This window comes from Nyctereutes procyonoides, unplaced genomic scaffold (assembly GCF_905146905.1).
Source record: "Nyctereutes procyonoides isolate TBG_1078 unplaced genomic scaffold, NYPRO_anot_genome, whole genome shotgun sequence".
In the NCBI taxonomy this organism is placed as follows: domain Eukaryota; kingdom Metazoa; phylum Chordata; class Mammalia; order Carnivora; family Canidae; genus Nyctereutes; species Nyctereutes procyonoides.
Window position 1 is genome coordinate 66773503 of NW_026575126.1, and position 17414 is coordinate 66790916.

General features: G+C 40.5%; 1 protein-coding gene across 1 annotated transcript in view; it reads left to right on the top strand.

The window, feature by feature from the left end:
* The window catches only part of RSPH10B (radial spoke head 10 homolog B), a 56210-nt gene that overhangs the window by 16555 nt on the left and 22241 nt on the right, over window positions 1–17414 (top strand). Inside the window, exons 7-14 of the mRNA XM_055340962.1 lie at window positions 5118–5294; window positions 6205–6364; window positions 6900–7021; window positions 11107–11296; window positions 13361–13475; window positions 14434–14513; window positions 14616–14764; window positions 17002–17109. Of these exons, the coding sequence (XP_055196937.1) occupies window positions 5118–5294; window positions 6205–6364; window positions 6900–7021; window positions 11107–11296; window positions 13361–13475; window positions 14434–14513; window positions 14616–14764; window positions 17002–17109 (1101 nt within the window). The remainder of the gene's footprint in view (window positions 1–5117; window positions 5295–6204; window positions 6365–6899; window positions 7022–11106; window positions 11297–13360; window positions 13476–14433; window positions 14514–14615; window positions 14765–17001; window positions 17110–17414) is intronic.

Here is a 17414-nt window from a genome sequence, read left to right on the forward strand (position 1 = left end):
TCCCTTGCCTCAGGAGACCTATCTAGTAAGAACTTTCTATGGGTGCTGTCAAAGAGATTACTACCTGTGTTCTCTTGTAGAATTTTTAGGATTTCAGATTTTACATTTAGGTCTTTAATCCATTTTGAATTTATTTTTGTGGTGATCTAAGAAAGTGGTCCATTTTCATTCTTTTGCACATAGCTATCCAGTTTTCCTGACAACATTTGTTGAAGAGATTTTTTTCCTCCACTGGATGTTCTTTCCTGCTTTGTTGAAGATTAATTGGCTGTGGGACACCTGGGTGGCTCAGTGGTTAAGTGTCTGCCTTTGGCTCAGGATATGATCCTAGGATTCCAGGATCAAGTCCTACATTGGACTCCCCACAGGGAGCCTGTTTCTCCCTCTGCCTGTGTCTCTGCCTCTGTGTGTGTGTGTGTGTGTGTCTCATGAATGAAAAAATAAAATCTTTTTTAAAAAAAGATTAATTGGCTGTATGACTGTGGGTTTTTTTCTGGATTTTCTGTTCTGTTCCATTCATCTGTGTCTATTTTTGTGATGGTACCAAACTGTTTTGATCACTACAGCTTTGTAATATAACCTGAAGTCCAGAATTGTGATGCCTCTAACTCTGCTTTTCTTTTTCAAGATTGCTTTGGCTATTTGGGGTCTTTCATGGATCCATGCAAATTTTAGGATTCTTCTAATTCTGTGAAAAATACTGTTGATATCTCGATTGGGATTGCATTAAATGTGTAGATGGCTTTGGATAATACAGACATTTTACCAGTGTTTGATCTTCCAATCCATGAGCATGGAATGCCTTTCCATTTCTTTGTGGCCTCTTCCTTTTCTTTCAGAAGTGTTCTATAGTTTTTAGAATATAGGTCTTTCACTTCTTTGGTTGAATTTATTCTTAGGTATCTAATTATTTTTGCAGTTGTAAATGGGTTTTCTGACTTTCTCTTTCTGCTGCTTCATTATTGGTGTATAGAAATGCAGCATATTTCTATAGATTGATTTTGTGTCCTGTGACTTCACTGAATTTGTGTATCAGTTCTAGCAATTTTTTGGTGGAGTCTTTCAGGTTTTCTATATTGAGTATCATGTCATCTGCAAATGGCAAATGTTTCACTTTTTCATGGTAAGAGTGGACTTGTATGTCTTGTTCCTGGCCCTAAAGGAAAAGCTCTGTTTTTCCCCAATAAGGATGATATTAGCTGTGATTTTTTTTTCCCCATATGGCCTTTATTATGTTGAGCTATGTTCCCTCTAAACCTACTTTGTTGAGGGTTTTATCATGAATGGATGTTGTACTTTGTCAAATGCTTTTTCTGCACCTACTGAAATGATAATGTAGTTCTCATCCTTTCTTCTATTGATGTGGTGTATAACATTGATTTGTGAATATTGAACCACCCTGGCAACATAGGAATAAATCTCACTTGATTGCAATGAATGAGGTTATACTTTTTTTTTTGAGGTTATACTTTTTTAAAGAGAGAGAGAGAGTAGCATGTGGGTGGGACACAGGGAGTTGACAGAGAGAGAGAATCCTCCTAAGCAGCTCCACACTCAGCACAGAGCCCAACATGCAGCTCAATCTCATGGCCCTGAGATCACGACCTGAGCTAAAACCAAGAGTTGGATGCTTAACCAATTAAGCCACCCAGGCACCCCTGTCTGTTTATTCTTGAGTAAGTTTTAGAGGTTTGTATTATTGAAGGAATTTGCAGATTTCATAGAAATTTGTTGGCACAAGGTTGTTCATAATAGTCTCTCAGGATTCTTGTAATATATACTATATGGGATCTATAGTGTTGTTTCCTATTTCCTTCAGTACCAGTTATCTATGTTTTCTCTGTTTTCTTCAGTCTTGCTAGAGGTGTATCCATATCATGAAATTCTCTAAGAGCCAGTCTTATTTATTTTCTCTTGGGGTTTTCCAGTCTTTAACTTGATACCTACTCTTTGTTATTACCTTCCTTCTGCATGCTTTGGGTTTAATATTCTCTTCTTTTACTTGAGTTATAGGATGGAAGCTTTATTGACTTGAGACATTTCTTCTTTTCAAACATAAGCATTAAATACTAAAATTTTTCCTCTTAGCACTGCTTTCTCAGCATTCCATTAATTCTTTTTTTTTTTAGGATTATTTATTTGTTCCTGAGAGACCAAGAGAGAGAGGCAGAGACATAGGCAGATCCTAGGACCCTGAGATCATGACCTGAGCCAACCACTGAGATACCCAGGTGCCCCTGCATCCCACTAATTCTGATTTATTTTAATTTTTGTTCAGTTCAAAATATTTTCTAATTTCCCTATGACTTCTCTTGGGTGTATTATTTTGACATATGTCATTTAATTTCCAAATAGTTGGAGATTTTTCCAAATATCCTTTTGTAGCTGATTTTTTGGTATAATTCTCCTGTGGTCAGAGTACATATTTTGTATGATGACATTTCTTTTTTTTTATTAGAGTTTAATTTGCCAACATATAGCATATCACCCAATGCTCATCCCATCAAGTACCCCCTTCAGTGCCTGTCACCCAGTCACCCCCACCCCCCGCCCACCTCCCTTTCCACCACCCTTTGTTCGTTTCCCAGAGTTAGGAGTCTCTCATGTTCTGTCTCCCTCACTGATATATTTCCCACTCATTTTCTCTCCTTTCCCCTTTATTCCATTTCACTATTTTTTATATTCCCCAAATGAATGAGACCATATGTTTGTCCTTCTCCAACTGACTGACTTCACTCAGCATAATACCCTCCAGTTCCATCCATGTCGAAGCAAATGGTGGGTATTTGTTGTTTCTTTCTTTCTTTTCTTCTTCTTCTTTTTTTTTTTTTTTTGGTATTTGTCATTTCTAATGGCGAGTAATATTCCACTGTATACATAGACTACATCTTCTTTATCCATTCATCTTTCGATGGACACTGAGGCTCCTTCCACAGTTTGGCTATTGTGGATATTGCTGCTATAAACATTGGGGTGCAGGTGTTCTGGCATTTCATTGCATATGATGACATTTCTTTTAAATATGTCGTGGTTTATTTGGGCCACAGGATATGGTCTGTCTTGTTAAGTGTTATATGTATTTCTGCTTTTGTTGAACGGAGTGTTCTGCGGATGCCAATTAGATCACACTGGTAGTATTGTTCAGCTTTCCATATCACATTACTCATTTTCTGTCTACTTTTTCAGCCCATTTCTTTTTTCTTTTTTTTTAAGATTTATTTATTTATTTATGATAGACATAGAGAGAGAGAGAGAGAGAGAGAGGCAGAGACACAGGAGGAGGGAGAAGCAGGCTCCACGCCGGGAACCCGACGCGGGACTTGATCCCGGGACTCCAGGACCGCGCCCTGGGCCAAGGCAGGTGCCAAACCGCTGAGCCACCCAGGGATCCCCTCTACCCATTTCTGAGAAGAGTGGTGAAGAGTCCAAGTATAGATTCATCTATTTCTTTTAAATCCATCATTTTTTGCATCATACATTTTTAAGTTCTGTTGTTAGGCATGTACATGTTTAGGACTGTTATGTCTTCTGGGTAAATTGACCATTTTTATCATCTTGTCATGTCCCTCTTTAGTCCTGATCATTTCTCTTCCTTTGAAGTCTTTCTCTGGTGTGAATATAGCCACTCCAGCTTTCTTTTTATCTTTTTAATTTTAATTGTGGTAAAATACACATAACTGAAATTTATCATCTTAACCATTTTTAAGTGTCCAGTTTAGGGGCATCCACCCCCCACCATCATCTTCAGAACTCTTTTCATCTCCTCAGGTTGGGACTCTGTCCCCATCACTCACTCACACCCCTTCTCCCAGCCCCCTCCTCCACCCCTGGTGCCCACCATTTATTTTCCTGCCCCTATGAATCTGATTCCCTTAGATATCTCATATAAATAGAATTATATAGTATTTATTCTTTTGCAACTGGTTTATTTCACTTAGCATCATGTCTTCATGGTTCATCCATCTTATCCATCTTATTTTTAAGGCTGAATAATATTCTGTTGTATGTTTATATCATCCATTTGTTTATGTGTTCATCCATTGATGAACACTTGGGTTGCTTCCACCTTTTGGTTATTGTAATAATGCTGTTATGAACATGAGTGCACAAGTATTTGTTTGATTCCTCGCTTTCAATTCTTTTCAGCATATACCCAGAAGTTCTAGGAAGATATATACAGAGTCATCCCATTGTGAAAAAATTGTGTCTTTCTATGTGTTCTATGTACGTATGTGTAATACATTGACTCAGTACATACAATTGCATGTGCCTGGGGAAAATACAGATGAATTCTCAAACTCTCAAGTAGTGGTTATCTCTGCTAAGTGGGATTGAAGAGGGAGCATTTTTTTTAATGAGGCTGTATGTTAAAAATAAATAAAATTTAAGGTAATGATTTATCAGTATCAAGTCAGGCATTTTATATATACTATATTCAGTCTTTCTATCCAACCTGCAGGATAAGTGTTATTTTCATTTTATGGATGAAACCCAGAGGGCTTAAATAATTTGCCTTAGGTCAAAAGGCTGGTTAGTAAGTAGATGACACAGAGGCTGAACCCAAGTCTGTGTGACTCTAAAATCCATGTTCTTTGTCCTTTGAAGTGAGTCATTGTATTTGATCTATTGACTGAATTTTATTTTAATTTTTTAAAATATTTTTTAATTTTTATTTATTTATGATAGCCACAGAGAGAGAGAGAGAGAGGCAGAGACACAGGCAGAGGGAGAAGCAGGTTCCATGCACCGGGAGCCCGACGTGGGATTCGATCCCGGGTCTCCAGGATCGCGCCCTGGGCTAAAGGCAGGCGCCAAACTGCTGCGCCACCCAGGGATCCCACTTTTATTTTAATTTTAAAAGATTTTATTTGTTTATTAGAAAGCAAGAAAGTGCAAGTAGAGGGAGGAAGAGGTATAAGCAGACCCTGTGCTGAGCTCATAGCCTGATGTGGGGTTCCATCTCATGACCCTGAGATCATGACCTGAGCCCAAATTAAGAGTTGGAAGCTTAACAGACTGAGCCACCCAGGTGCCCCTATTGAGTGAATTTTAAATGGATTCAGGTAAAAAGAGGAAATATTTTGAGTATTTCCCATGGAAATTTGTTTTGTTTTCAGAATGGCTTTGGAACACACTCATGGTTTCTAAAGAGAATCCCCAACTCCCAATACCCTTTAAGAAATGAATACATAGGAGAGTTTGTGAATGGATATCGTCATGGCTATGGAAAGTTTTACTATGCCAGTGGAGCCATCTATGAAGGAGAATGGGTGTCCAATAAAAAACATGGCATGGTAAGTGCAGACGTGTGAAGAGCACATTTTAAAGATTTTGTGAAGCAACTGGAATACCATAAAAAGCATGTCATTCTTTGGTAAAGTGCATAACCCATTTTTGCATAGGATAACTTACTGTTTTATTAAAATGATTACATGAAATTTAAAACAACTTTCAACATAACATCAGTATCCTATATATTTAGAAGTTATTTACTTAGTTTATGTTATGTACGTAGATATGTGTGTTAGGGTGGTTTTGTTCACAAGTAACGGAAAATCTAGCTTACTCATCCACAAACAATAAAGAATAAATTGGTGTTTTTCTTTCTTTTTTTCAATAAATTGGTTTCAGGGTTGGTTTGATTCAGCAATGCAGTGATGTCAGGAGTTTTCTTCCATTTACCCATGATGTCCGCTACCATGTTGTCAGCTTTACCCTTAGGCTGCCCCTCCCTCATGACCACAAGATGGATGCTGTGGTTCCAGGCTTCACATCCACATACCACACTAAGTAGAAGGAGAGAAGAAACTCTTTTCTGAGAAGCTTTCCACAAATATCTTCAGTGTGGCTGAGCTGACTTGGGTCATTTACTTACCTCTCGATCAGACTGTTGGCCTGAGTTGGACAAATAGCTAGAGAGCTGCTATTTGGTGATGGGCACTCTGCTAGTCATTAGTATAGTTTAATAAGGCACCTTCTATAACCTTGAGGTAGCTGAGGAGAGGTTGTGGGACAGACAGAGGAGGAGGAGGAGGAAGAGAGAGGATTCACACAGTGACTCGAGAATCTAGGAGCCTGATTCTATGTGAGCTAAGTGCATGCCTTAAAAACAAAAAACTCCAAAACAAAACTCCAAATCTTTGAAAATGGTACAGAAGTAGATTAGCAGTGGTTTTCCTGAACTGTAAATCTTTCTATCTGCAGGGCCAATTAACTTTCAAGAACGGGCGTGTGTATAACGGTGCATTTTCCAATGACCACATAGTGGAGTTTCCAAATCTTGAAGTTGAGTTCTTAAGTCACCTGGATCTGTCTTCAGAGTCTTCCATCAAGAGCCAATACCCTGGATCCTCCATCAGTGCTGGTAGGGGGTGTGCACCTGTCAGATGCATGCAAATTAACTTAAATTATCAATAGAATCTACTCATCAAGACACACTGAATATTTCAGAAAACAGAAGTTTCTGTTTGTGGGGGTGCACCTGGGTGGCTCAGTCAGTTGAGTGTCTGCCTTTGACTCAGGTCAGGATCTCAGTGTCCTGGGACTGAGGCTGGGATCAGGCTCCCCGCTCTGCAAGGAGTCTGCTTCTCCCTTTCCCTCTGCCCGTCTGCCCTGCTTGTTTGTGTGCTCCATCTCAAATAAAATAAATAAATACATCTTTTTTTTAAAGATGTTTCTGGGAGAGAAACTGCTTTCTTAGTAGGTTTTTGAAATACTTTTATATCCCACTTTGGTGGAAAATAATTTTGACCTAACATTGAAAACAATTTTTTTAACTTCCAAAAGCATTTTATTTTCTTTTTCCAAAAGCATTTTAATTTGCTAGGTGCAGTGGTAACATTGACAACTTTTAACATTGCTTTTCACCATTATCCCCTCTATTTGCCTTTATTTGCTAGAAATTATCAGAAAGCTCGATAGCAGTGAAAGTAATTCTGTGTTAGGATCAAGCATTGATCTGAATCTCAGTTTGCTGCTGAGTATGTACCCTGAGAAAGATCAAGCAGAGGAAAAGAAGCAGGTAAAAACCTTTCATATTGTTATACATTTATATTTTAAGCTTAAATATCAACACTCTCCACAGTCTTGGGAAAATATAGCCTTAGGGTAGCTGTCCTGTGTTGAGTGTCTTTCATAAGCCCAATAGATGCTTTGTGTACCATCCCATTTAATTTGCAAGGCAACCCTAGTGAAGAGGCTTTGTGAGTAAACAGAAGCCTAGACAGAAGGACTCAGTGAATTAACTAGGCCCAAGTTATCCTCACCTCCAGCTTTGGTCTGAAGGCCAGGGCTGTGGCACCCCAACTACATTCTGCTGTGAATTATTATGGGCTGCTGGGATTCGAAAGAACTTTAAACTCCTAAAAATCATTAGAAATCTAGAAATCCGGGCAGCCCGGGTGGCTCAGTGGTTTAGCACCTGCCTTCGGCCCGGGGCATGATCCTGGAGACCCAGGATCAAGTCCCACGTCGGGCTCCCTGGCGCGGAGCCTGCTTCTCCCTCTGCCTGTGTCTCTGCCTCTCTCTCTCTTTCTCTGTCTCTCTGTCTTTCATGAATGAATGAATAAAATCTTTAAAGAAAAAGAAATCTAGAAATCCTAAAAGACAGGGAAAATTATGTGTACGCAGACTTCATTTGATTAACATCTGGAAAATCCCATCCACCAAATTACATGTTAGTATCACGATCCCTGCTTTGACTGGGGTTTGATATGATTCTTCTGTGAAACCATTGTTGAAGATATTGCTTGCTACAAGAGAACCAGTGGTACCTCGAAATTGCAAGGTGTGTGCCCCTTTGCTCTTCCTCTTTCTTGTCTCCTCTGGCCCCAGTTCTGTGGGTCTCAAAAATGATGACTCTCCATCCCCCATCCTCCCCTCTTCTTGTCCCGGCCAATGTTGTAATTCAGGCTACAGACATCATTCACTTCATCTGCTGCCAGATTCTTGTTAAAAATAAGAACCTTGGGGCACCTGGATGGCTCAGTCAGTTAAGCGGCTGCCTTCAGCTCAGGTCATGATCCTAGGGTCCTGGGATTGAGCCCCACGTGGGGTTCCCCATTCAGCGGCAGTCTGCTTCTCCTGCTGCTCCCCCTCCTCATGCTCTCTCTCTCTTTCTCTCACTCACTCTCTCAAGTAAATAAATAAAATCTTTTTAAAAAGCTAAAATAAAACTTCTATGATATTCTCTTTGTTATGAAAATAGTACACGATACATGTAGAAAATTTAGAAAAATGCAGATAAGAAGAGTTATGAAAATAGTACATGATACTTGTAGAAAATTTAGAAAATCCAGATAAGAAGAGTTATGAAAATAGTACACGATACTTGTAGAAAATTTAGAAAAATGCAGATAGGAAAAAAATGGAAGAGAATCTCCACCCAGACAAAATCTGGTGACCATCTTTCCAGTTTTATTCTGAGCAAGCATAATTAGAATTGGAGGATTCTGCTCATATAATCTCTTTTTTGTGTGTATATTTAATCATAGCTCTTCAGTGCCATTAAATATTCTCCTACAATATAATTTTTAGGTGAATAAATGAACATGCATTGATTCACTCCAAAAGGAGTGGTATCCTTATAGTTTTTTTTCTCTCTCCCCCCTTTCTTTCTTCTTTGGTTTACATATGTATCATTCACTTTCCACTTTAGAGTTCTTCCCATGACAAAACAGGTAAACAGCTACAAGTTTAAAAATAATACTATTTTATGATCATAAAAGCACATGCTCTTTATAGAAAATTGAATTATAGAAATAGGACCTAGGAAATGAAAAAAATCTGTAACTTGACATTTTAGAAATGCCTCTAAAAATGTCTAATGGTTACATGGTATTTCATAATATAGACATATTACAATCTAGTTAGGGAAACTTCTATTTTTTTTTTTCTGAACCTTTTGAGAGGACTTGAGCCCTACAGAAGAGCTGCACAAGCGAGGTTTCTGCATCCCTGCCACTAGCTCCTTGGCACATGAGCATCTCCCATCGCTGCAGATTGGAGACTAAAGCTGAGACATGGGCTTCGCTTGCCACCAAAACTAAGCCATGGATTTTAATTGAATTTCGCTTTTTCTCGCAGTGCTCCTTCTCTGTCGCAGGATCCCACCCCAGGCCCCACGCCGCATGCAGCAGTCACATCTCTTTAAGTTCCTCCGTCTGTGATGGAGCCTCTGCCTTCCATGGTACTCCGTGACCTCCAGAGCTTGGAAGAGTCTCGCTCGCTTACTATGAAGAATGTCCCTCCATGTGGGCTTATCTGCTGTGTTTGTTATATGTATTCGTTATTGTTATTGGATCATTTTGTCAAGATGCAGTATCTTTTTTCGAGCAGGGGTTCTGGACAAGCTCTCTTGCCCTTCTAGCTCTGGCCTCTTCCATCAGGTAGTTGCCTTGGCTACCCATGTCCTGTTCCTGAGTGTGTATTCAGAACCACCTCGGATCTGATATCAGCCTCTTGCCAACCTGCCCCTGTCAATCTCCCTCCTCCTTACCCTGCACTCACATGGTAATAATGGCCAGCATGTACACAGGAACATGCGCTGGGCATGTTTCCAAACACCTTTATTTTGGTAAACCCCCCCAACAGCCTATGGGGCTGGAACTGTGGTTGTCCCCCTTTGCCCATGAGGCAACTGGGGCAGAGAGCAGGGATACCCTTTATCCAGGTCAGGCAGTCCTCCTGGAATTCCAAAAGCACCTCAACCTCTCTGCTTCCCCCACCCCAGCTTCCACTGGGGGGGCCTGATGTCTGTGAAGTTCTCATTTTTTTCTGTGCTATGAGGCTCAGTTCAAGTACAGCATCCTCTAGGGAACTTCCTTGGAATCCACCTGTCCATTCTCCATGGCTCTGTTCTACCAGTGGCACTTCCTTATGGTGTCTTTCCCAGGTTTTAAGCTTCATGAAGAAAATTCTGTGCTTACTCTAGAGCAGTGCTTTAGATAGGGCAGTCTATGTATGTTTATCCAATTGAATTAAATTTTTAAAAGCAGGGGTTAATGCTAAGAAGAATCAGATGCCTAATGCAACTGCCCAGGTGGGACTCTTCCATCTCCTTGGGGGCCCCAAACACCAGTCCTCACATTTCCTGAATATTTCATTTGGGAGGGAGAGGCAGAGCATAAATGGTTTTGGAGAACAGGGCACTGCATATGCTGCAGGGTTACATGTATGGGAAAGTCAAGGTAGCATAAGGGTATTGAGAGTTGGGGAAAATTATAGAAGGTGATTGGGGACAGAGAGGGAGGTTAGTAATGAGTGTGAGTATCTTCTATTTCAGACTTTCAGCAGGAAGTATGATGTTAGTTGCATGTTTTAAATCAACCAAGGCTGGGTGTCTCAGTCAGTTGGGTGTCCGACTCTTGATCTCAGCTCAGGTCTCGATCTTATGGTTGTGCATTCCAGCCCCACATGAGGATCCATGTTGGATGTGGAGTCTACTAAACAACCAACCCACCAACCAACCAACCAACAAAGCTGGTTGAACCAGCCTTGCGATCCCAGGATAAACCCCACTTGGTGTTGACTTATTATTTGTTTTATATATTGCTAGATTTCATATACTCCTATTTTCTTGAGGATTTTTGTGTCTGTTTTCATGAAAGATACTGCTTTGTAGACTAGAGGATTTTATTGCTGCCCATTCAAATAGGATGCTACCACATAGCAGTATGAAAGCAATTCCAGGGATCCCTGGGTGGCGCAGTGGTTTAGCGCCTGCCTTTGGCCCAGGGCATGATCCTGGAGACCTGGGATCGAATCCCACGTCGGGCTCCTGGTGCATGGAGCCTGCTTCTCCCTCTGCCTGTGTCTCTGCTTCTCTCTCTATCTGTGTGACTATCATAAATAAATAAAAATTAAAAAAAAGAAAGCAATTCCATTGTACTGATAACAGCACTTTTTAAAAATGTTATTCAGAAAATGCATTTTATTAACTGGAGATGAGTGGAGAAAATATAACATTTGTTGAGCTCTTACAGTGATAAGAGTTAAATGCTATTACTTCACATATGTTATCCCATTTAATTTACAAAACACATGTTGTTTCTTTTGCTTTTGTTCTTATTAGGCAAGATTAAGACATGCATGGTTTTTTCTTTGTAGGTAGAATATGCTGTCTTAAGAAATATCACAGAATTGAGAAGAATCTATTGCTTCTACAGCAGCCTAGGATGTGATCTCTCTCTGGATAATACCTTCCTGATGACAAAGCTTCACTTCTGGAGGTTTCTAAAAGACTGCAAATTTCATCACCATAATATAACTCTTGCTGATATGGACAGGGTTTTAAGTAGTGAGTATTCCAGATCCACATCTTTTGTGTTTTTTTAATTAAGATTTTATTTATTTATTTATTAGAGAGAGAGAGAGAGAGAGAGAGAGAGAGCATGAGTGGGGAGAGGGGCAGAGGGAGAAGCAGACTTCCTGCTGAGCTTGGAGCCCAACACGGGGCTTGACATGGGGCTTGATCCCAGACCCTGACCTGAAGTCAGATGCTTAACTGACTGAGCCACCCAGGTACCCCAACATCTTTTGGTTTAAACGGTAGTATAACATCATGTCACCATGAAACCAGTCAGAAATTGTGGAGGGAGTGAGGAAGACAGATCTTGGGAGAGGTGTTCCAGAAATCAACACATGGTTGTCTTCCCAAGGTGCTTAAAATGTACTTGAGACAATTTTGTGAAATAATGGCAGCAGTGAAAGATTATCTACAGCAGGGCCTATGGGCTGAATCCAGCCTCCTGCCTGTTCCCATAAGTAAAGTTTTATTGGAACACAGCCATGCCCATTTTCTCATGCACTGTCTGTGGCTGTTTTTGTCCTATGATACCAGAACTGAGGGGTTGTGACAGAGATTGTGTGGCCTACAAAGCATAAAATATGTACTGTCTGGCTCTTGACGGATAACTTTGCCTGCCCCTGATCTGTAAAACCCACTAAAATCATGAGGTCAGAAGCAGAGAGGATTAAGGAGGGCTTGTCATAGCCGAGAAAACACTTTAGGTTGTCTTGGGCTTGGGCTTGATTTCAAATGAGAAAGTTCATGTGATAAACTTAATACCTTTGAAGATTTTACTCCTTACAGTTGAATTCTGGGAAGCAGGCCTTGAAAACCTCAAATTATCTACTTGAAAAATAAAATATTAGAACTAATACCTATTTACCTGAAATGTAAGTGTTTGACACAGATTTAGAATCTATTTAGAATTAGAATCATCGGGATCCCTGGGTGGCTCAGCAGTTTAGTGTCTGCCTTCTGCTCAGAGCATGATCCTGGAGTCCCAGGATCAAGTCCCACATCGGGCTCCCTGCATGGAGCCTGCTTCTCCCTCTGCCTGTGTATCTGCCTCTCTCTGTGTGTCTTCATGAATAAATAAATCAAATCTTTAAAAAAAATTAGAATCATCAATCACATGTGGCTCAGACCACTTTGAAAAAAACACTGGCACACGGTATCTTGTAAGTTTCTTGAGCAGTGACCAGATCGAGATCTTTTGAGTGGTACTTAAGTTTTAAGTGGATGTGTATATGCTGCTCATTGGTATTTACTAGCAAAAAAGATACTCCATCAAACTCAGTTCTTTGTATTGCATACCAGGAGCAAAATAAAAAATAGAAGGCTTTAAAAAATACTAGGCATCAAAAATGAAATCTTGATATTTGCAACAAATATGGATAGATCTTAAGAGTGTTTTGCTAGGTGAAGTAAGTCGGACAGAGAAATACAAAGAGTGTATGATTGAACTTATAAATGGAACCTAAACAAGAAGGTCACAGATATAGAGAACAGGCTGGTGGTTGCCAGAGTGGGGAGGGGTGGATGAGATGGGTGAAAGGGGAGTCAAAAGATACAAACTTCCAGCTATAAAATAAACGTGTCACAAAGGCTGTGACTATAGTTAAAAATATGGTGTTATATGTGAAAGTTTCTAAGAGGGGGTGCCTGGGTAGCTCTGTCAGTTAAGCTTCTTCCTTCTGCTCAGGTCATGATCTCAGAGTCCTGGGATCAAGTCCCATGTCGGGCTTCCTGCTCAGTGGGGAGCCTGCTTCTCCCTCTCCCTCTACTTCCCCTGCTCCTGCTCTCTCTCTCTCTCACTCACTCTCTCAATAAATAGAATCTTAAAAAAAAAAAAGAATAGTTGCTAAGAGGGTAAATCTTAAAAGTCCTCATGGCAAGAATAAAAGAGAAATTTTTGTAACTGTGTAGGTGAAGGATATCAATAAGACTTATTGTGGCGGTCAATCTGCAACATATGGTGAATCATGTCGCAACACTTGAGTACAATGTTGTATTGTCAATTATACTTCAATTTAAAAAAATACTAGGCATTCTTTCCAATTTTCTTTATTTTAGCCAATAGTGACATTCCAGTTGAAGAAATTCATTCTCCGTTTACAACAATACTTTTGAGAACGTTTCTGAATTACCTCCTGCACTTGGCTTACCACATCCATCACAAAGAATACCAGTAAGTACTACTTCCAGGGCTCTGAGTTCATCAGGTGCCCCACGTTTCACAAATATTAACTACTCAACCATGAGATACCAGATTAAAATTTAGAAGACCCCTCAGATGCGAGTTATGTTTCCATATTGAATACTGTTCTCAGGATTTTACTCAGAAATGGTCACCACCAACTCTTCCATAGGCTAGAATTTCCTGTCTTTCTCAGGGAAAAATGGATACTTTATCTTTTTTAAAAAAAAAAAAAAACTTTTTATTTTGAAATAAATTTAGTTTTATAGAAGTGTTGCCATATTAATACAGTGAGTTCCTCTCCATCCATCACTCAGCTTCCCTGAACAATAACGTCTTGCACAGCCACAGAGCACTTATCGTAGTGAAGAAACAAATGTTGGTTAATACTAATGAAATCACAGACTTTATTTGGGTTTTCCAAGTTTCCCCTGATGTCCCTTTTCTGTTCCATGTTCTTTCATGTTCTTTGCGTTTTGTTATCCCATATCTTCAGTCCCTACAACCTGTAATAATTTCTTATACTTTTTTTTATGACCTTGACACTTTGGAAGACTACTGGTCAGTTATGTTGTAAATATCCTTTGATTTTGGTCTGCTGATGTGTTTTCATCATTTCCCTGAGGCTTGGGTTTTGGGAAAGAATACATGGAGGTGAACTGCCTCTGGCATCACATCACATCACATCACATCACATCACATCACATCCATCACATCAGGGGTATGTGATGTTGGATTGTCTTATTACTGGTGATGTTAACCCTGTAATGTTTGGTTACTGAACATTTGGCTAAAGGGGCGGTGGCCAGGATTCTCTACCATAAATACATTGTTTCTCCCTTTCTGTACGCTCATCATTTGAAGCAAACTACTGAGTTCACTCTGTAGGGAGAAGAGGGAATTAAGTTTTATCTCTTGGACAGAGGGGTGACTGAATCTGTCTTGGCAGAAACAGAAGCCCATCGCTCTTTCTGTGTTTTACCAAACTGATGACTGAGAACATTCACCCAAATGCCTGCCGTGTAAAAGGTAAATACAAAACTAACAGCATTATATTTATTAACTGTTTCTCCCCCAGAATGTAGCTTTGTAATCATCTTTTGACTGTTTATCTTTCCATTATGTCTTTAGGCAATTTATTCAGTGGACAGCAGCAAACACTCTATTCCATGAATTATATTGACAAGACCTGGGAGATTTATACACTTTACTGCAGACCACACACAGCTCCTCCCCACGAGCCTTCCATGAAGATGCGACACTTCCTCTGGATGTTGAAAGTAAACACTCATGATCGAGACTGGTTTTATATTAATAAAGAATTTTGGCTATTTTTTTTTTTTTGAGAAAGAGTGAGAGACTGTGTGCACACAAGTAGGGGGAAGTGCAGAGGGAGAGAAAGAATCTCAAGCAGGGTCCACGCTCAGTGCAGAGATGTGGGGCTCAATCTCACGACATTGTGATCATGACCTGAGCTGAAATCAAGAGTTAGATGCTTAACTGACTGAGCTACCCAAGCACCCTAGCATTTTGGTTTTCAGTAAAGAAAGGGGCACCTGGGTAGCTCAGTTGGTTGGGTGTCTGCCTTTGACTCAGGTCATGATCATAGGGTCCTGAGATTGGGCCCCACATCAGGCTCCCTGCTCAGTGGGGGGTCTGCTTCTCCTTCTGTCTCTGCCCTTCCCCCTATACACACACACACACACACACACACACACACACACACTCTTTCTCTCTCAAATGAGTAAATGAAAGAAAGAAAGAAAGAAAGAAAGAAAGAAAGAAAGAAAGGGAAAGAAAGACAATGTATTCTAGCTGTGATACACAATGAGGTGAAGATCAGGGATCTTCATAGCCGTTGAATGTTTGCTGAGCCTCTTTGGGAAGAAGTGAGTAATTCTGGGATCCATAATGGAGGAAGGACCTGAGGCAGAGGGAGCACCACCCCATGTGCTTCCCAGTGAGGGGAAGGCACAGGCAGCCTCAGTGCCTTTGCTAATGTAAGAAACCTTGCCATGTAAGAGAAGATGAGGTGGGGGAAGCAGATGTCATTTAAAAAAATGTTTGTTCATCAAAAAGTAATTTAAAGAAGCTAATAGTTTATAAAATAGGATAGTTCTACAATATCCTTGTACTAACTCTTGGCAGTTTTTGTTTTAATTTACACCATGGGAAGATAAATGAGAAAATGAGTCAAATACTAATAGGGAATAGAGTGCTTTCAGGATGTCTAACAGTGTCGTGTGTGTGTGTGTGTGTGTGTGTGTGTGTGTGTGTGTGGAAAAGGGACAGTGACCTAGTGTATACTAGAGGAAAGTAGCTTGTTAGAAGTATGTGTGTTTGGGGGAGGAGTATTGTATGGCTGTTTATTTGTTCACTTTCCTCCTTTCTCCATGGCCTCATATTGAAGAGACGAGGTCATCGTCCCTCTAGATGGGTCAGCCTTCCGATTTGGGCTGGTGGCATCCTCCCAGAATTCATTACCATGTTCTTCTCTTCCCTCGCACATCCACTGAAGCAGTACAGTTAGAGGCTTGTCTGGATTCTGGGTTTCTTCCCCTGACAAAGCCACAGGTGGTTCTGTGTTGCATCGCCTCAGGAATGTTCCCGTTGAGTGATACTGAGATGGATCAGTGGGTTCATATGGTGTCAGTACGATTCTTCCAGTAGAATTTATGAGCCTGGTTTGCACGCAGCTTAGGAGAGAGGAGGGTGGGCCAGCACAGAGCCAGGCCCTGCGAGGTGCACTTTCACTTAATCCTTAATCTCCGCAGCACTGACTTTAGGAGAGACAGTGTGTCCTGGGCCAAATGCTCTCTGGTTCAGTATCTCCGAGAGCAAACCTCCTGTTTGCAGTGTTGATGCGGACAGGGTCTACACCTGGACTTTCAGGGAGTCTTCTTGTGTCCAGCCTGGCCTGCAGCATTACTTCCAGCGAGGTCTCCTTCCTGAGTGCCCACAGCACCCTGATTCTGTGGCCCCCAGTGCACCATTTCCCTACTTGTATAGCTGGGCCGATAACTCACATCTGGATCATCTACTCTTCCAACCCCTCAGCCCTTTGTTTATGCCTCTAAAGACACTTTTCTTTTTGGAGGAATTAGGGAAGGTCTAAAATCTTTTTTTTTAGATTTTTATTTATTTATAATAGTCACAGAGAGAGAGAGAGAGAGAGAGAGAGAGAGAGAGAGAGGGAGGCAGAGACACAGGCAGAGGGAGAAGCAGACTCCATGCACCGGGAGCCCGATGTGGGATTCGATCCGGGGTCTCCAGGATCACGCCCTGGGCCAAAGGCAGGTGCTAAACCACTGCACCACCCAGGGATCCCATGAGGGAAGGTCTAGAGAGGTAAATACCAATGTTAATCTAGAATGCTTTTCAAGAGGATCAGTTTCAAAGAACTGTTCATTTCTAGAACATCTCCTTAAAGTGTCATATGGATATAAATTGACACTAAAAATATGTAGCTATTAGTAATTACAGGCCATTGTGGTTTAATTGGTGGATTCTTTTGCAGGACTTTAAAATGATAAATAAAGAATTAACAGCAACCAAATTTGTGGAGGTCATCGCAGAGGATAATCCTTTCATACATGACGGTGTTGACAGCAACTTTGAACTTGAGGTTTGTAAAGAGTTGTCACAAATAGTGCAGATATGGTTGAGGCTGTCCTGCTTTGGATACAAATAAGAACCAAGATTTGACTGAAAAGCATTCTAACCCCATACATAAATACGTGAATGTCCATATGCATGTGTGTGTATACATACATGTGTGTATAGCTGTGTGTATCTATATAGCTGTATCTCCTTGATTGTTAGAAAACTAGAGTTAATAAAACAAAAAATATTTCAGATGTCAAGAAGTAGTGAATGAAGTCAAAAGGATATGAAACTACAGTGGATCCTTGAACGACACAAGTTAGGGAC